This window comes from Rattus norvegicus, chromosome 13, assembly GCF_036323735.1.
Source record: "Rattus norvegicus strain BN/NHsdMcwi chromosome 13, GRCr8, whole genome shotgun sequence".
NCBI lineage: Eukaryota > Metazoa > Chordata > Mammalia > Rodentia > Muridae > Rattus > Rattus norvegicus.
Window position 1 is genome coordinate 67,142,044 of NC_086031.1, and position 16,445 is coordinate 67,158,488.

General features: G+C 43.0%; 1 protein-coding gene across 1 annotated transcript in view; it reads left to right on the top strand.

The window, feature by feature from the left end:
• The window catches only part of Colgalt2 (collagen beta(1-O)galactosyltransferase 2), a 104,644-nt gene that overhangs the window by 68,493 nt on the left and 19,706 nt on the right, over positions 1-16,445 (top strand). Inside the window, exons 4-6 of the mRNA NM_001427297.1 lie at positions 629-763; positions 6,416-6,620; positions 11,964-12,083. Of these exons, the coding sequence (NP_001414226.1) occupies positions 629-763; positions 6,416-6,620; positions 11,964-12,083 (460 nt within the window). The remainder of the gene's footprint in view (positions 1-628; positions 764-6,415; positions 6,621-11,963; positions 12,084-16,445) is intronic.

Here is a 16,445-nt window from a genome sequence, read left to right on the forward strand (position 1 = left end):
TTTTCATAAGCAAATTGACTGATGATGTTTCTGATTGTTTGTAAGTTATGATTGAATAAATTACAAAATCTATTGTTTGGGCCTTATTAAACATTTCACTGTGACAGAATCTGATTCTGTCTCTATAAATGAATCAATGCTGGCATGAACTTCTCTGCTGAGAAACATGATACTTGACTAGCATGGGTTGATAAAATGACATTTAAACAAAATTCCCATTTGTGACATTGTGATGGCAGTGGGGATCTGCTATGGTCCATTCTGACACTACTGTCAAAACCCTAAATATGTCTCCTGATGGACACTGAGGGTGGGCACTGGGTATGTGTTTGCACAAGTCTGTAGGAGCATAGGGACCATTGACATCTTGAGCTTATATCACTTACCAGTGTGTAACTTGTAACTTGTATCCTGTTGATTTTCTATGTACCCGCTGTGTAGTACTGCTTCACAGCCCAGAGCTGACCTCAGGAAGTTAGACTAAATATGTCTGACTGATTGAAAGCTTCCCAGCTGTAATGGCTGTTAAGGAGGGAGAACCAGCCCCAGAATAAGTTCGTGACCCTTTAGCTGTGCTGAGTCATTGAACCCTAACCTTTCCCCTGATCCTGTCCTTCTCTTTTTCTAGTTCATAGATGTCGACAACTTCCTGACTAATCCACAGACCCTGAACCTAATGATTGCAGAAAACAAAACCATCCTGGCACCCATGCTGGAGTCCCGGGGTCTGTATTCTAACTTCTGGTGTGGAATCACACCTCAGGCAAGTCTTTTTGTTTTAAATTTTATTTTTCTTGGATATTTTATGTACTTACATTTCAAATGCTATCTCCTTTCCCCCTCCCATACTCCCTCCTTCCTCCCCCTGCTTCTATGAGGATGCTCCCACTCCTACCCACCCCCTCCCACCTCAATGCCCTGGCATTCCTCTACATTGGGGAAATGAGCCTTCACAGGGCCAAGGGCTTCTCCTCCTATTGATGCTAGACAATGCCATCCTCTGCTACATATGTGGCTGGAGTCATGGGTCTGTCCATGTGTACTCATTGGTTGGTGGTTTAGTCTGTGGGAGCTCTGGTGGGGTCTGGCTAGTGATATTGTTTTTCTTCCAATAGGGTTGCAAACCCCTTCAGCTCCTTCAGTCTTTTCTCTAACTCCTCCATTGGAGTGCCTTTGTTCAGTCCAATGTTTAGTGGCAAGCATCATCATCTGTATCAGTAGGGCTCAGGCCTCTCAGGAGACACCCATATCTGGCTCCTGTCAGCAAACACTTCTTGGCATCAGCAATAGTGACTAAATTTGGTGGCTGTATGTATATGGGTTGGATCCCTAGGTGAGGCAGTCTCTGAATGGTCATTCCTTCAGTCTCTGCTCCAAACTTTGTCTCTATATTTCCTCCTATGAATATTTTTGTTCCCCCTTCTAAGAAGGACTAAAGCATCTGCACTTTGGTCTTCCTTCTTCTTGATCTCGATGTGGTCTATGGATTATATATTGGATAATTCGAGCTTTGGGGCTAATATCCACTTATCAGTGAGTGCATACCATGTGTGTGTTTTTGTGATTGGGTTACCTCACTCAGGATGATATTTTCCAGTTCCATCCATTTGCCTATGAATTTCATGAAGTCATCATTTTTGATAGCTGATTAGTACTCCATTGTGTAGATGTACCACATTTTCTGTATCCATTCCTCTGTTGAAGGGCATCTGGGTTCTTTCCAGCTTCTGGCTATTATAAATAAGGCTACTATGAACATAGTGGAGCATGTGTCCTTGTTGTATGTTGGAGCATATTTTGGGTATATGCCCAAGAGAGGTATAGCTGGGTCCTTAGGTAGTTCAATATCCAGTTTTTCTGAGGATCCTCCAGACTGATTTCCAGAGTGGTTGTACAGTCTGCACACCCTTTGATTAACCAACTGAAGCTATGAATGTTGAGAATGCAGGACCGTGTGAGCAGCTGCCCGCTCTTTCTCATCTCCTCTTTAGACACATGTGTGCCACTGAAGCAAATGCTTCCAAGAAAGGAGGTAAATCCACATCAAAGACTACAGTGCAGTAAGCATTATTACAAACAAAACGTTCTAAAGTGCTTAATGCTGGAAGTTTCAATTAACCACTAAAACATAAAGAGAGTTTCTATCCTTTCATTCAGTTCAGGGATTAATTAATTTCTTGCCACTAAAATATCAACATAAGAACACATCAGAAGAAAAGTACAAAAAAGTATTTTTAAAAAGTTTAACAGCCAAAAAATATGCATCCTACTACTATACCAACACCATAGATAGAAACTTGCATTTCTTTAATGACTGCACCATCGCCAAAGATTATCTGTAATTTACTCAAACTTCCTTACTTTGAACATTCAAGTTGTTTACAACCACTTTTAGCAATTATAATAACCATCGTTATTGGTGCACAATTTTTTGCATCTATCCATGATTTCCTTAAGACAATTCTTGACCAAGGCAACTTTTTAAAGATAGCATTTAATTAAGGGCTTGCTTACAGTTTCAAGGTCTTAGTACATGGTTATCATGGAGGGAACATGGTGCCAGGCAGGCATGGTGCTAGAACAGTAGCTGAGAATTCATATGGTCCACACATTGAATGCAGAGCGAAAGGAGAGAGAAGAGAAGAGAACCGAAGAGAAGAGAAGAGAAGAGAAGAGAACTGAAGAGAAGAGAAGAGAAGAGAAGAGAAGAGAAGAGAAGAGAAGAGAAGAGAAGAGAAGAAAGACAGGGGGGCTGGGCTTGGATTAGGCTTTTGAAACCTCAAAGCCCACTCCTAGTGATACACCTTCTCCAATGAGGCCACACCTCCTAATCCTTCTCTAACAATTCCACTAACTGGGGATCCAACATTTTAAAATGAGTTCATGGAGGCCTTTTTTATTCAAACCACCTGAGAAGTGGAATCACTGTGTCAAAATTTATTCTCATGGTTTTTGATAAACATCAACAAATTTATTTCCGTAGAGTTCTGATGATTGAAATGGACACAGAAGCTTGCTTTTAAAAGATTGAAGTTAAAAATACGAATTTCTACCACTTCTTTTTCTGTAGTAAAATCTTAAATTTTAAATAAAGGCAGTAAATGTCAATGATTGCTTTATTTCAGTTCTTAGTGAATTAGACACATAAATTAAACTTGCCAATATAATCTATCCCTGTAAGACAAAAATGTAATAAAGGGGAAATGTGTTCTGATGGCTAGTCTGAGAATGACTCCTAGCAGAATTAATTGCTTATCCTGGCACGGAGGTACCTAGTGAATCTGATCACTTCAGGGACTTCTTGAAAATATTTTGAGTTTTTTACCTTCCAGCTACCTATCCCTGCAGGATAGAAGGGTTCAATCTCAGGGGAAATTAATACACCACACACACACACACACACACACACACACACACACACACACACACACAAGACTAGTTTAAACTACATTATAAAGCCTTGTCTCAAAAACCATGTCATCATCAGTGTTAACATGACATTTGCTTTTACACATTTTAACCTGCCAACATCTCAGAGGGCTTGCCAAGCTCCTGAGAATGCAGGAACCAGTGGCCCTGACATAGCACTAGCACTAGACCAGAGATAACTGATTGTGATTATATTTCTTGGTCTGTCTGAATCAGGGTTTCTCTTCCTGCACAAAGACCATGACCAAGAAGCAGGTTGGGGAGGAAAGGGTTTACCCAGCTTACACTTCCAAATTGCTATTAATCACCAAAGGAAGTCAGGATTGGACCTCAAGCAGGTCAGGAAGCAGGAGCTGTGCAGAGGCCATGGAGGGATGTTACTTATTGGCTTGCTTCTCCTGGCTTGCTCAGCTTGCTCTCTTATAGAACCCAAGACTACCAGCCCAGGGACGGCACCACCCACAATGGCCTGAGTCCTCCCACCTTGATCACTAATTGAGAAAATACCTTACAGCTGGTCTCATGAAGGCATTTCCACAACGGAGGCTCCTTTTCTGTAATAACTCCAGCTTGTGTCAAGTTGACACACAAAACTAACCAGTACATGGTCCTAAGAGCTTTTGAATGATTCCTACCATCTACCTGACTTTGACGAGGTGACGCATTGATAGATAGAAAGTTTATTCATTTCTTGGGAGAAAACATTCTATTAAATTAGAGTAAACTCTCCATTAGTTCCACGAAGCCAGCCCACTTGAGACCTGTTGCTGGTGAGTTCTGCTTTGCCACCGGCAACAGGGGTGGGAGGAGGTTATCCTGGTGACTGCAGCCTGCAAGCTTATTAGTTCCTTATTAAAAGCAAGTGGGAGAAATGTGCTCACTTATTTTGCAGAGCAAAACTCAATTCTGTGCAACTTGGGCCAATTATAACCTCCCCCATCTGGTTTTGGGTTTCTTCCATTCCAGACCATTTTCAGCTTGGACAGGACTGGAAATGGCCAGTGACTTCATAAGCTCAAGGCAGGCCTACTTTCCAGAGCCTTTAAACACACCCAAAACAGACTGATCTCGGCATGGTGTGGCTAATGAACAGGACTTATTACCAATAAACTTCAGTTCTTCTGGAAGAAGGAAACACCTCTCTTTGTGAATCGTGTTGATTCTCTTTTGCCCTCTGCTTCTTTTCTTGCCATCCTCTCTCCCAGGATACTAAATGATTCATCGTCCACCTAAATTTTCCAAGTTTCTCATCCTGACACTATTACTCCTAACAGTATTGACTTCAGTCCTCAGGGAGCCTCTTGAAGAACCACACCCACCCCACATCCATTAAAGAACTCTCATTGGCTGAAGCATTAGCAGAAGCCAATGCTCTAAGATCCCGTGCTGGTAGGCGGTGAATCTAAGGTGAATTAAGATGAATCTAAGACTCTGTCTTAGTTATGGTTTTACTGCTGTGAACAGACACCATGACCAAGGCAACTCTTATAAGGACAACATTTAATTGGGGCTGGCTTACAGGTTCAGAGGTTCAGTCCATCATCATCAAGGCAGGAACATGGCAGCATCCAGGCAGGCATGGTGCAGGAGGAGCTGAGAATTCTACATCTTCATCTGAAGACTGCTAGCAGATACTGGCTTCCAGGCAGCTAGGATGAGTGTCTTAAAGCCCACACCCACAATGACACACCTACTCCAACAAGGCCACACCTACACCAACAGGGCCATGTCTTTTAATAGTGCCACTCCCTGGCCCAAGCATATACAAACCATTACAGACTCAAATCTTCCAAGTCCCAGTTTGTGGTCCTTATTATAGGGGATGTTGGGGTTAGTAGTCAGCTGAACTGTTCCATCCCGAAAGGTATATCACAGAAGTAGACAAAGGTACAGTGCCTGATGTGTGGTGCCGACAACACAACCAGAAACACACCATAAAAGAGTAGGCATGCTTAAATACTCAGGACCTTGAGGATCCAGTGGGCACCGTGTGCTTCACGCTAGTTTTGTCAAACTTTCCAGTCAGCCCCTGAGCCTGTATCGCCTACGGTATGTTTTAAAAATGCCCTTCAAAGCTTCTACATAATGTAAAATATATTGGAATTTTTTCATGGTCTTTATGACTGGCACCACTGAGTAGAGGTCCTCTACAAGACTTTACACACCACATGGGCTAAGCCTGTGCCATATCGTTTATTAACTCTCCACCATTTATCTCAATCACAGCAGGAGCTCCATGAGCATTTGTTGAAGGGACAATTACATTTGGATAGAAAGCAAATTGAGTCACACATCAACGTTATTGAAAACCAATTGAGAGGATAGGCTGAACTGTGCTCTCACACCACAGGAAGCGTTAAAGCAAGGGGTGGGGTCCCCCAAAAGTGCAGAGCTCTGAATAAAAAAAAAAAAGACCAGGATGTATATGTGGAATAACGTATATTTCAAAGATGTTAGCCAAGTGTAACATAGTCATTTCATTGCTACCCAGTCCCGGTTGATGCTTTCTCGATGCTAGACGTTGCTCCAAGTATTTCATAGTTCCACCTTACTTAACTATATGAGAGAAACCTCTGGGGTAGATAATATTGTCTGTTCCTGTTTCACAGCAGGAAAGAGACACAGCAAAGCACCTAGAAGGACCTGAGGAAAGGCTTGAACTCAGAGGCCTGGACCAGAACATGTGTCCATACTTGCCCACTCTGGCCCCTCCTTGTTAATATTAGTCCTTCATATTTAATCATAAGCCAATATCTACTACACTTTGGGAAAGTATTAAATCGACATAAATGAAACAAAATGATTCCGGGCATTAAACCCCCTCTATATTTTAAGTGCAGATTAATTTCTTGAGCTGATTTAGAAATGTGTGGTTCATGGTAATACAAGTGGCAACGCTGGAGATTTCCATTGCCCTGTGATGGCTTAGAGGGTGCAGATGCCTGGACCCTCTAAGGACACAGTCTGTCTACTTGCTCTTTTCCAGGGCTTCTATAAGCGGACCCCAGACTACCTTCAGATTAGAGAGTGGAAGAGGACGGGCTGCTTCCCCGTCCCTATGGTCCATTCCACCTTCCTGATCGACCTCAGGAAAGAGGCCTCGGACAAGCTGTCTTTCTACCCGCCACACCAGGACTACACCTGGACCTTTGATGACATCATCGTTTTTGCCTTCTCCAGCAGGCAAGCAGGTACTGTTCGTGCTCGGCTGTGGGCTGCCATAGAAACACTGCAAAAGGCATGCTTCTGTGTCCTGTGCGTATTTAAGAACTTACCTATCTCAATTTCAAGTCTGGTAGAGGCGATGAATTGTTTGTAGTAACCATGCCAGAATCCTCTGTGTTGCCGTCCGTGAGCACCAAAGATTTCAAGAGCTGGGGCTGGCAACCACACAGGACTCCAGTTAGAATTAGAATTGAAGTTAATGGAAATGACAAGGATATTAAGGGACTTGAAAATCTCACTGACTCTCTAGAGCTAATGGTATGGTTGTTGCTAATTACAAGAATCCTATTACTAAATTGGAACCTGGAACAATACTGGTCAAGTCTTAAGGCTTCACAAATGGAACTGTTTCTTCTCAGAAATCTGCGCCACTGCAGTGGCTCTGTCCCACAGCTCTTAACAGCCCAGATTCTTCCCGCCTTTCCATAACTCAGGAGGCATTAATTACCCTTAGTTGTAGGATCCAAGATACCTCACCACCCAGGATACACCCTCCATCCAGGTAGTTGTAGGACTCTGCCCCTGTCAGAGTCCAGTCCAGAAGTTGAACTCCGTGCTTCTAGGCATGTCTCCTTAGCCAGAACTTAGCAAGAGGTCTCTTCCTCACCGGGAAGACTCAGGATGTCATCAGTATTCTGTGCAGTCATAGAACCCAACTCTCTCAGTCCAAGAACAGATAATGGAGGTAACCAGCCGGCTCAGCCTCCATGGAAGGAGAGGCAAAGCCAGACGTAGGTAGCAGGTGAGTCACTAGAAAACCGTTGCCACTGGACTTCGAGAACGTCTTGACATCAATAGGAAGGAAAGGGGTTTTGGTTTGGTTTGGTTTTCCTTTTCTCTCTCTTTCCTTCCTCTCATTCCCACAGGGAGGGCTAATTCACAAAAACAGGCCAGGAAGACTCATGACGTTGCTAAGGCAAACTCTCTTAAGCACTTTGGGCCCTCCTGACAGCCCTTGGGCCTATTAGCAAAGCCCATTTGCTCTCTAACAAAATGAGTTTATAAACCAAGAGGACAGTGAAGTGTGGCTACCTAAGTTATGGTGAAATGACTCAGCAAAGCTCCCTGGGAGATTGCTAGAAGATGAAGTATTGATACCAAATCCAAGCTGTGACATAAAGTTATAGGTTCCCACTCACTGGTGTGTGCACATTAGGAAAGAAGGAGACTGTTTTGTAGAAATGGCAAAGCTGATTTCCTTGTTGGGACTGTTTGGCCAGACATAGGCATTTAGAGGGCTTATGTTTAAAAAAGGGCGGACACTCCTCATATGGTCTGGAAGTTTGCACGAAGGCCCTTGTGTCCATGCTAATCAAAGCTGCTGCTTGATGTGTGGTTTGCTGTGACATCTCCAGGGTCAGAAACAGAAGCAGGGCCTTCCTGTTCCAGCAAGTTCTTACTGCCAAGCCTTTGCTTCAGACTCTGAAAAAAAACGGTGTTCCAAGAAACTACACTGTGGCTGGTTATGGTGATGGTGCCTCACAGAGATCTCCTTCATTCCCAGTGCAAAGGGATCTGTGTGACCCAGGAATTAAATGATGACATGTCTACTTCAAACCAACACGCAGGTGTTAGGGCTGGAAGACGGGTGCAGGCTGTGCTGAAACTTTTCATCCTTGCTGTTTGTATGGCCTGTCCACCACAGATTTATGCATCATCTGTCAGGGTTCCCAGACATATTTGTGAGACATTAAAAGCAGATAGAGATGCCCCAGGCTGTCAGCAAATCATCTGAGGGAAGCAAGAGGTAGAAATAGAAAGAGGCCCCAGAATTATGCCCAGCATTGTGAGAGTCTACATCGTTGGGAAGTTCAGATCCTTTGGTGTGGAAATAATCAGTTTTTGAGAGCTGCGAACACCGAGAGCCAGAGTAGTAGTGCTGACTACAAACGGGGCAAGAGGGGATGGCTGAAGGCTCCTGCCTGCAGCTGTGTGTTCTGAGGTTATAGCTCACTGATGTCTTCAAAAGAAGTATAAAAGGACCGGGAAACCACCTAGCCCATGGCACATCTCAAGGCCTTTTCTTTCTTCCTTGGGTTGACAGAGTCTTGGGTGAAAAATGTCTGTAATTCTTTTGTTTTCATGGCTCCGAAGTGCTCTGGATGCATGTTGCCCCTAAGAACATCATTTTTAAAACGTGCCAAGAGAATCAAGTTGTCTCTCCCTATAAGGCAGGACCTTGGGACCACAAAGCTTAAGCCTACATCTCAGATTAGAGACTTTGGCAGGCATGAATGATAAGATAATATGTTCTCAGGGTTTGGGCGAGCTATCCAACCAGAGCAGACTGCAGATGGTCATAGAAGAGTCTCTGGGACAATAATGGGGACAAGAACTCACCTCCCACATAGCTAGTGATCATGGTTCTGTATCATAGCCACCGGAGCCCTCTTCTGTATGAGCCAGGAATCTTCCAAAGAATTCAGCCACTGCAAACCAAATAAGAAATGTGAGTGCTGGGCAGGCAGATCCCAGGGTAGGGATGGCTGCCCAGGAACTACTGGCCTTGAGACTAAGCTGTAAGCTCCGGGTAGAGAGAGAAGTTGGAACTGGCCCTCAGAGACAGACATTTGATACTAATGACTTACTGTGAGGCCCTGGACAGTTGCAACCCACAGGTCTCACCACAGGGATCGCTTATCAATCTTTGTGACTCATGTGTATGTGAGCTCAGGAAGGCATTTGGTGCTTTTCTTAGGAAAACAAAGCACTTCCCTTGTAACACTTGCCTCTCCTTCCCAGAGATTCACCATTTCTACATTATTACAAGATATTCTCAGAGACTTGATGTGATTATCAAGGGAGCCCCCTATTTTATCGTATTGTCCATGCACATAGTTGAAAGAGTCCAGTGACCTAAGATTTATTAAAACGAACACTCCCAATGCATCACTCCTAAAGGTGGGTACAGAGGCACAGTATTAGTATCTTTGTTTCTAAGTAGCGTGCATTCCTCCTTTCTTTCTTGCTTTCTTTTCTTTGCCTTATATTTCCCTTCAAAACCAACTCTTCATTACAGAAGGTAGTAAGTTAGCTCACTTCCCTTGGCCTTCTATGTGGAAACACATTCTTCCTATCACCTTGTTCCCCTGATGTAATTTAATATGCTAGGTGTTAGGGGTGGATAAATCGTTCAGTAATTAAGAACATGTGGTGTTCCAGCAGAAGATTTGGTTCCCAGCACCCACATGGTGACTCACAACTGTGTACCTTGAGTTCTATGAGGTCTTATGTCCTCTTCTGTCCTCAAATGCAGCACATGGACATACATATGGGCACTCACAAGTATACACAAATAAGACTAATTAAATATTGTTAAAAGACCTTCAGGTTTTTATTATAATCACATGATCCTAAAACACCAAGAGCAGTCATTTTTACATACTATAAAATTTTCTTTTATCAAACTTAGTAATTCAGTGTGTGTCTGTGTGTATCCTGTGAGTGTGTGTATGAAATAGAGATCACTAATACAATTGAAAACTAATTATTCATTTTCTCAAACCCTCTTACAGTATTCAGAATTACAGCTGTCCACTTTGGCATGTTAGATGACCCCAAGATGTCACTCTTGAAATCTTCTGAGGAACTCTAATCTCTGAGCTTCACAGCCATCAACTTGGGACCAAGTTTGCTTCTGTCGTACCTCACCGTTCTTGTGCCTTGAGTCTTTCTTGTGCACAGTGATTTTCTCCTTCTCCCTCTTACTCTCCTCTTTGTCTTTCTCTTCATCTTGTAGTAACTTTCTTTTTTTTTTTAAGATTTATTTATTGTATATAAGTACACTATTGCCATCTTCAGACACACCAGAAGAGGGCATCGGATCTCATTATGGATGGTTGTGAGCCACCATGTGGTTGCTGGGATTTGAACTCAGGACCTCAGGAAGAGCAGTCGATGCTCTTAACCACAGAGCCATCTCTCCAGCCCAGTGTAGTAACTTTCTGAGAAAGTGTGATTGGAGGTAAATGTTCCATGGATTTTGGATTTGCATTTCACATCTGAAAATGCCTTTCTTGTACCTGCTCACCTGATACCTAGATGGATAGTTTGGCTAAGTATCATATCGCCTTTTAATGGAAGCCTTGGGAAGTTAAATGGTAAAAGGGAGGGTTGTCTAAGTAACATAGAGAGGCAATGTCTCTTTCTTCCACATTCTCAGTTCATTACAGCTTTGTAATAAGTCACATTCTTGTTTGTGTCTCCAGAAGTAGTCACGTGAGCAAATAGCACAGCTTGTGAGTTCAGTTAAACAAGTCAGAGGAGGTGACAGCACCTGGTGAGACCAACCAGGAGCAGTAAAGGTGGAGGACAAAGGCTCTTTTCTCTCCTTGTTCTTCTCTGTTAATGCCCTAAGACAGCTTCACTTGGCTTGGCAGGTGTTAGAGCTGACTGCTGGAAATTTCATCTGCCCCAAATAAAGATGTCACTATGTAGATAATTTCCTCAGGAAAACACTGATGGTTGTAGCAATTAACAAACCAGAGGCTTTGGTGCGCAGTCCAGAGCTTGGCAGGTTTGTCCGTGCAACTAAGGAAGCTGGGTCCGTGGCTGGGATGTATGAGGCCGACTTGCGTCTTCTTTCTTAGCTGTCTGGCTGAACAGAGATGCTTTGTAGTTCTCCCAGCTCACTGGTGGGGCCATGAATATAACAGAACTAAGACATCACTGCCACACTATAGGTGCTTAATAAGTTTTGAGAGGAATGCTCTTTTTTGCCATTATTGACTTAGTCTTAAGAATTTTGTTCATTGGTCATTCTAAATCCATGCCAGTGCAGGAAAAAAAATAAAACCAAGAGGAATCATGGGAAATGATAAATTTCCTCTGTATCTTTTAAATATTTTGTTTTTTCATGGGTGTGGCTTTGGTTTTAATAATCTGTCGGCCTTTCAGGATCTTCCCGTGTGCTTTCATATCAAATGCGGGTTTCATTCCTTGTCTCTTCTTATTTCCTGCATGTGGATTAGAGTTCCGTTCTGCTCTCTGGAATGGGAATCCCTTCTTCCTGTCTGATTGCTTCATGCCTTTACAGTGTTGTCCATTTCAGGCCACAAATGTGTTTTTTATTTTTCTTCAGAAAGAAAAATCAATTTCTTCTGGACTGAAGAATGACCCAGGGTTTTTAAGAGCCCCCCAATTGGGTTTCAACTTTTTAATAAAAGAATATTGCAAAACTCTATAGACACTCCCCAGACAAGCCACTTGTTCAGCTTCAGCACTGAATTCATGGCGGTCCCAGGGAGTCTCCCTCTCTTACTAACGAGTGTGTTTTTTGGTTGGTTGACTCTGTTCTCTCACCTCTTCAGGCATCCAGATGTACCTGTGCAACAAAGAACACTATGGCTACCTGCCCATCCCTCTGAAGCCCCACCAGACGCTGCAGGAGGACATCGAGAACCTCATCCACGTGCAAATAGAAGCAATGAGTGAGTGGCCCAGGAGCCAGGGCAGTGGTGCCTAGCTCATTGTCACAGTAACCAGGCCAGCTGTGGCCAACTGTGACCAGCCACAGCCAGCCGTGGTCAGCCATGGCCAGCCATGGCCAGCTGTGACCAGTGGCAGTCAGCCCTGGATCTCTACTTCTCAGTCTGACATTTCTCAGCTGTCATTCTGTCTTGGCTGAGGTTTAGACATTCATTTGCCCTTGAATTCTTAAATTTTTCCATGAGATACAGATATGACAAGGTCGGCTGGGCAGTGGTGGTGCACATCTTTAATCTCAGCCCTCAGGAGGCAGAGTCAGGGAATCTCTGAATTCAAGGCCAGCCTGGTCTACAGAGCAAATTCCAGAACAGCCAGGGCTGCAGAGAGGAAACCCTATTTCAAAGGCAAACAAACCCCAAATATGATAAGGTCATTGTTCTCAGGGAGCTTCCTATTTTGGTGGATAGCTAGATTCATGAGTAGATATTTGCTCTACCATGCAGTAAGTGCTGTAATAGTGCTGTGTAAAATGAATTTAAATCTTATCTTTGCTACTTTCTAATTATATGACTCTGGGTTTGTGGGGAGTGCACATATGCGTGCTTGTGTGCATATGTGTGTGTGTGTTGTGTGTGTGTCTCTGTGTGTGCACATGTATATACAGATATGACTGAATGTGTTTATGTGGATGGAGAAGACTGAACTTCATCTCCTTCTATCACTCTCCAGGGTACTGAACCTGGAGTTCACTGATTGGCTGATCACTGGTCAGGCATGACCAGTAAGTGTCTCAGGGAATCTACCTGTCTTTGCAGTCTCCCCAGCTGCCCTAAGTTACAAGTATGCACTGGCATGCCTGGCTTATACCTGGGTTCTGGGATCTGAGCTCAGGCTCTCATACTCACATTGCTACCCCTTACCTACTGAGCCATCGCCCCAACAGCTCATATATATCGTTTCTGTCTCTTCTCAACGTCTCAAACACCTCACATCATGCTTGGCATATGGTTGGTAGCAAAGAAATATTTCCTGAGTGTATGAGTGGGCATTTGAATAAATTAATAAATGAATGGAGACTGTATTGACAAGAGCACTGAACCTGGAGCCCTAAAAGTCATGTTGGACCCAGGCTTTATCACCTATGAGGAGAGAGTCACTTTAGTTTTGTTTTTTGTCCTTTTTTTGTAAAGTGAAGATAACTAATTTTGAAGAACCAAGAGTAATGAATGATGTATATAGTCAGCTTCATAAAATAATAAAGTGTGACAATTATGTATACATATTTAATGAAGTATGACAATTATCTATTACATATATAATCAGCTTCATAAAATAATAGTGTGACAATTACATACATATAATCAGCTTTATAAAATATGAATAGAACTGTGACAATTATTATGACTCCATCTAGCTCTTCATGAAATGCTAACCCTTGTGATTATCATTTCATGGCTTATGGCTTTGACTCCCAAGGAGACAGCAGCTCACAGAGTGACCGACTGTCAGATCTTGTGCTCTCTTGTTTTCTCCCACGTGTCCGAGCATGGGAAAAGTTCTCCTGCGTGTGGTCAATAGAGATCCCAATGATTATAGCTTACAAATATGCACAGCCCCTTTTCTAACCAGGTAGACTTCATCTGAGAAGAACCTGTGAGTTCTGCCTTCCATTCTGCTCTCCCCACACATGACTGCTCAAGCAATATATGTATGGTATTTGATTTAATCCTTGCATTCATTGCTTCTGATAATAACTCTGTTAAGCGCTCCCATCTTCAACTCTCTGCAGCACGGACATAATTGAAATACTAAACCAATTGGAAACTCACAGGCCACTCAGTAAGTCTAAAAATAAACTCAGGGGCTTTTTACTCAGACCTCTCCTTTGGTCTTAAGATTTGTTCCATTAAAGAAAAAGGGTTGATGGTTATAATGCAAAAATGTGGACTGGCATCCCATGTAGGAAGGATAAAATGCGGTAATGATAAAACCATAGCTGTAAACTCTCGAAACAGAGGTTAATGAAATATTGAACTACCCAAGATCTGGATTTCCATAGGCAGTAGAAATTAGCTACTGGCAGCATTGTTGGGAGATAATGATTGAAACATTAGAACATGTCAATTTTTAATGAGCAGATGTGGGATGTACCTGTGATATATGTCACTTCGCAAAGGCATTAGGAAGTCAAGACATTTTATAGCCAACCCTCATTTTTCAGAGGATCACAGTTTAATTGAGAAGTCAGGACTAATATTTAAAAGACGCTAAAAATACAGTGCGCTGTGAACTGAGCAGATGGAAAGGCAACAGGAATTTCTAACAGAGAGAGTCACGCTGGCCTGTGTGCTTACATCCGTCCCCAAGGCTTCTTCAGCTCATGTTGGATAGAAGTGAGAAGCTCAAATGAAAGGACTGATGGTCAGGACACTGCAGGATGAGGAAAGAGACGGCAGACAAATACATACATCCTGAAGAAAGTGGGTTAAAACCAACCAGAGCTTCCAGGGACTAAACCACTACCGAAAGACTATACATGGACTGACCCAGGGCTCCAACTGCACATGTAGCAGAGAATAGCCTTGTTGGGGCACCAGTGGAAGGGGAAGCCCTTGGTCCTGCCAAGGTTGGACCCCAGTGCAGGGGAATGTTGGGGGCGGGGCGGTAAGGGGGGTAGAGGGGGGGAAAACCCGTATGGGGGAGGGAGAGAGGATGGGGGTGCTTACGGACAGGAAACTGGAAAAGGGAATAGCATTTGAAATGTAAGTAAAGAAATATATCTAATAAAAAATTAAATATTAAATTAAATTAAGTGAAAGTGGGCTAAAACATAAGAAACTAAAGTTTGCGAGGATGAAGTGGCTTGAATGAAGTGATCTTAAACTGGACAGTCCAGATGAAGTAGACTATCCATCCTAAGCAAACAATGAAAGTTTTAATAAAAAAAAAAGAATCATGGTATAAACTCAACAATGCACAGAGCATAATTCCCCATAATGATGAATCACAGCAATGGGGAACTCAAGCAAAACCTCGCCACCGTGAATTTATATTTTAACAGATAGAGGTAATGTGTGAAGGAAGCAGTTCCATGAATCTTTGGGGCACGGATTCCAAGCAGAAAGAACAAGACATATAAAGACCACTAGCATGGAGAAACCCTGGGAGTGGCCCAGGCCCAGAGGCAAACATGGTGAGGAACAGGGAGAAGAAGAGAGGGAGATGAAGTCATGGATGAACGCAGAACACACTGGCCATGGCAAGGAATTTGGATTTTATCCTAAGAGCAACCTAAGGTGGTGTGATGTGATTTATGTATTTTAAAAGATCACTCACGCTGTGGTAAGAGTATTAGGGTATAAGGAATTAAGACATAGCTCATGTTAAGAGATGTTAATGGTTGAGATCTGAGCTGTAGCAAGAAGGTGATACAAAACAGACAGGCTTACAGTACATTTTAATGACAGAGCCCAGTGTACTTGTAGGAGCTTTGAGGCAGCCCATGAAGCAAAGGAGAAATTAAGAATGGCTCTAGCATTTTGGTCCATTCAACTTACTGAGTCAGAAAAGGCTTTACTCCATCCATCATGTATGATTGCAATATTTATTTCAAGTCTGACTAGAGGGGCCAGGAGATAAGTGGATATAAAAAGTGGTTTAGGGAAGAGAGTCCATGGAGAAAGACATTTAAGACTCATCATACCAAAAGGATATTGGAAGCCAAGGAACAATGTGACCTCATGTAGTGAAACGAAGGAGGACAGATCCCCAGGGCAGACTAACAGCCAGAAAGCTGGGAAGGAAAAGGGAGTTATGTTTTGAGAAAGAGCCAAGTGATGTTGGGAAGCCAAGTGAAATGAGGGTGAAGAAATGATGCTTAATAACGTTGGGCTAGAACTCTGTACCAGCTTTGGCGGCTCACATCTGTAATCCTATACCACTCAGGAGGCCGAGAGAGTAATCTAGAGTACAGAGTGAGACCCTGTCAAGAGAGGACGGGAGGAAGAGAGAGCTCTGGTACCAATTTTGGTAAGAAGTACGTTGATGCAATGATAAGGACACAAGCTGACTAGAATGGCCCGAAGAGATGAGAAAATAATTAGAATGGCCCAGAGAGATGAGAAAATGGAGTTTTGAAGGCAGGTGGAATAAGGAACTGTGCAGAGCTGCTGGGAGTAATTTGTTTTATTTGTATTTGTTTTGAGTTGGCTTCTTAGCATTGTTCATTTGCCTAAGGTAAGAGTCCTGAGGTATGTCCATGTGCTGATGGGAAGGATTCTAGATAAAGGGGAACTTGATAGTTTGGAACAGAGGTATCTGTAAGACTGAAATTCTTGGGAAAACAATAGTTGCCATAGCCTAGG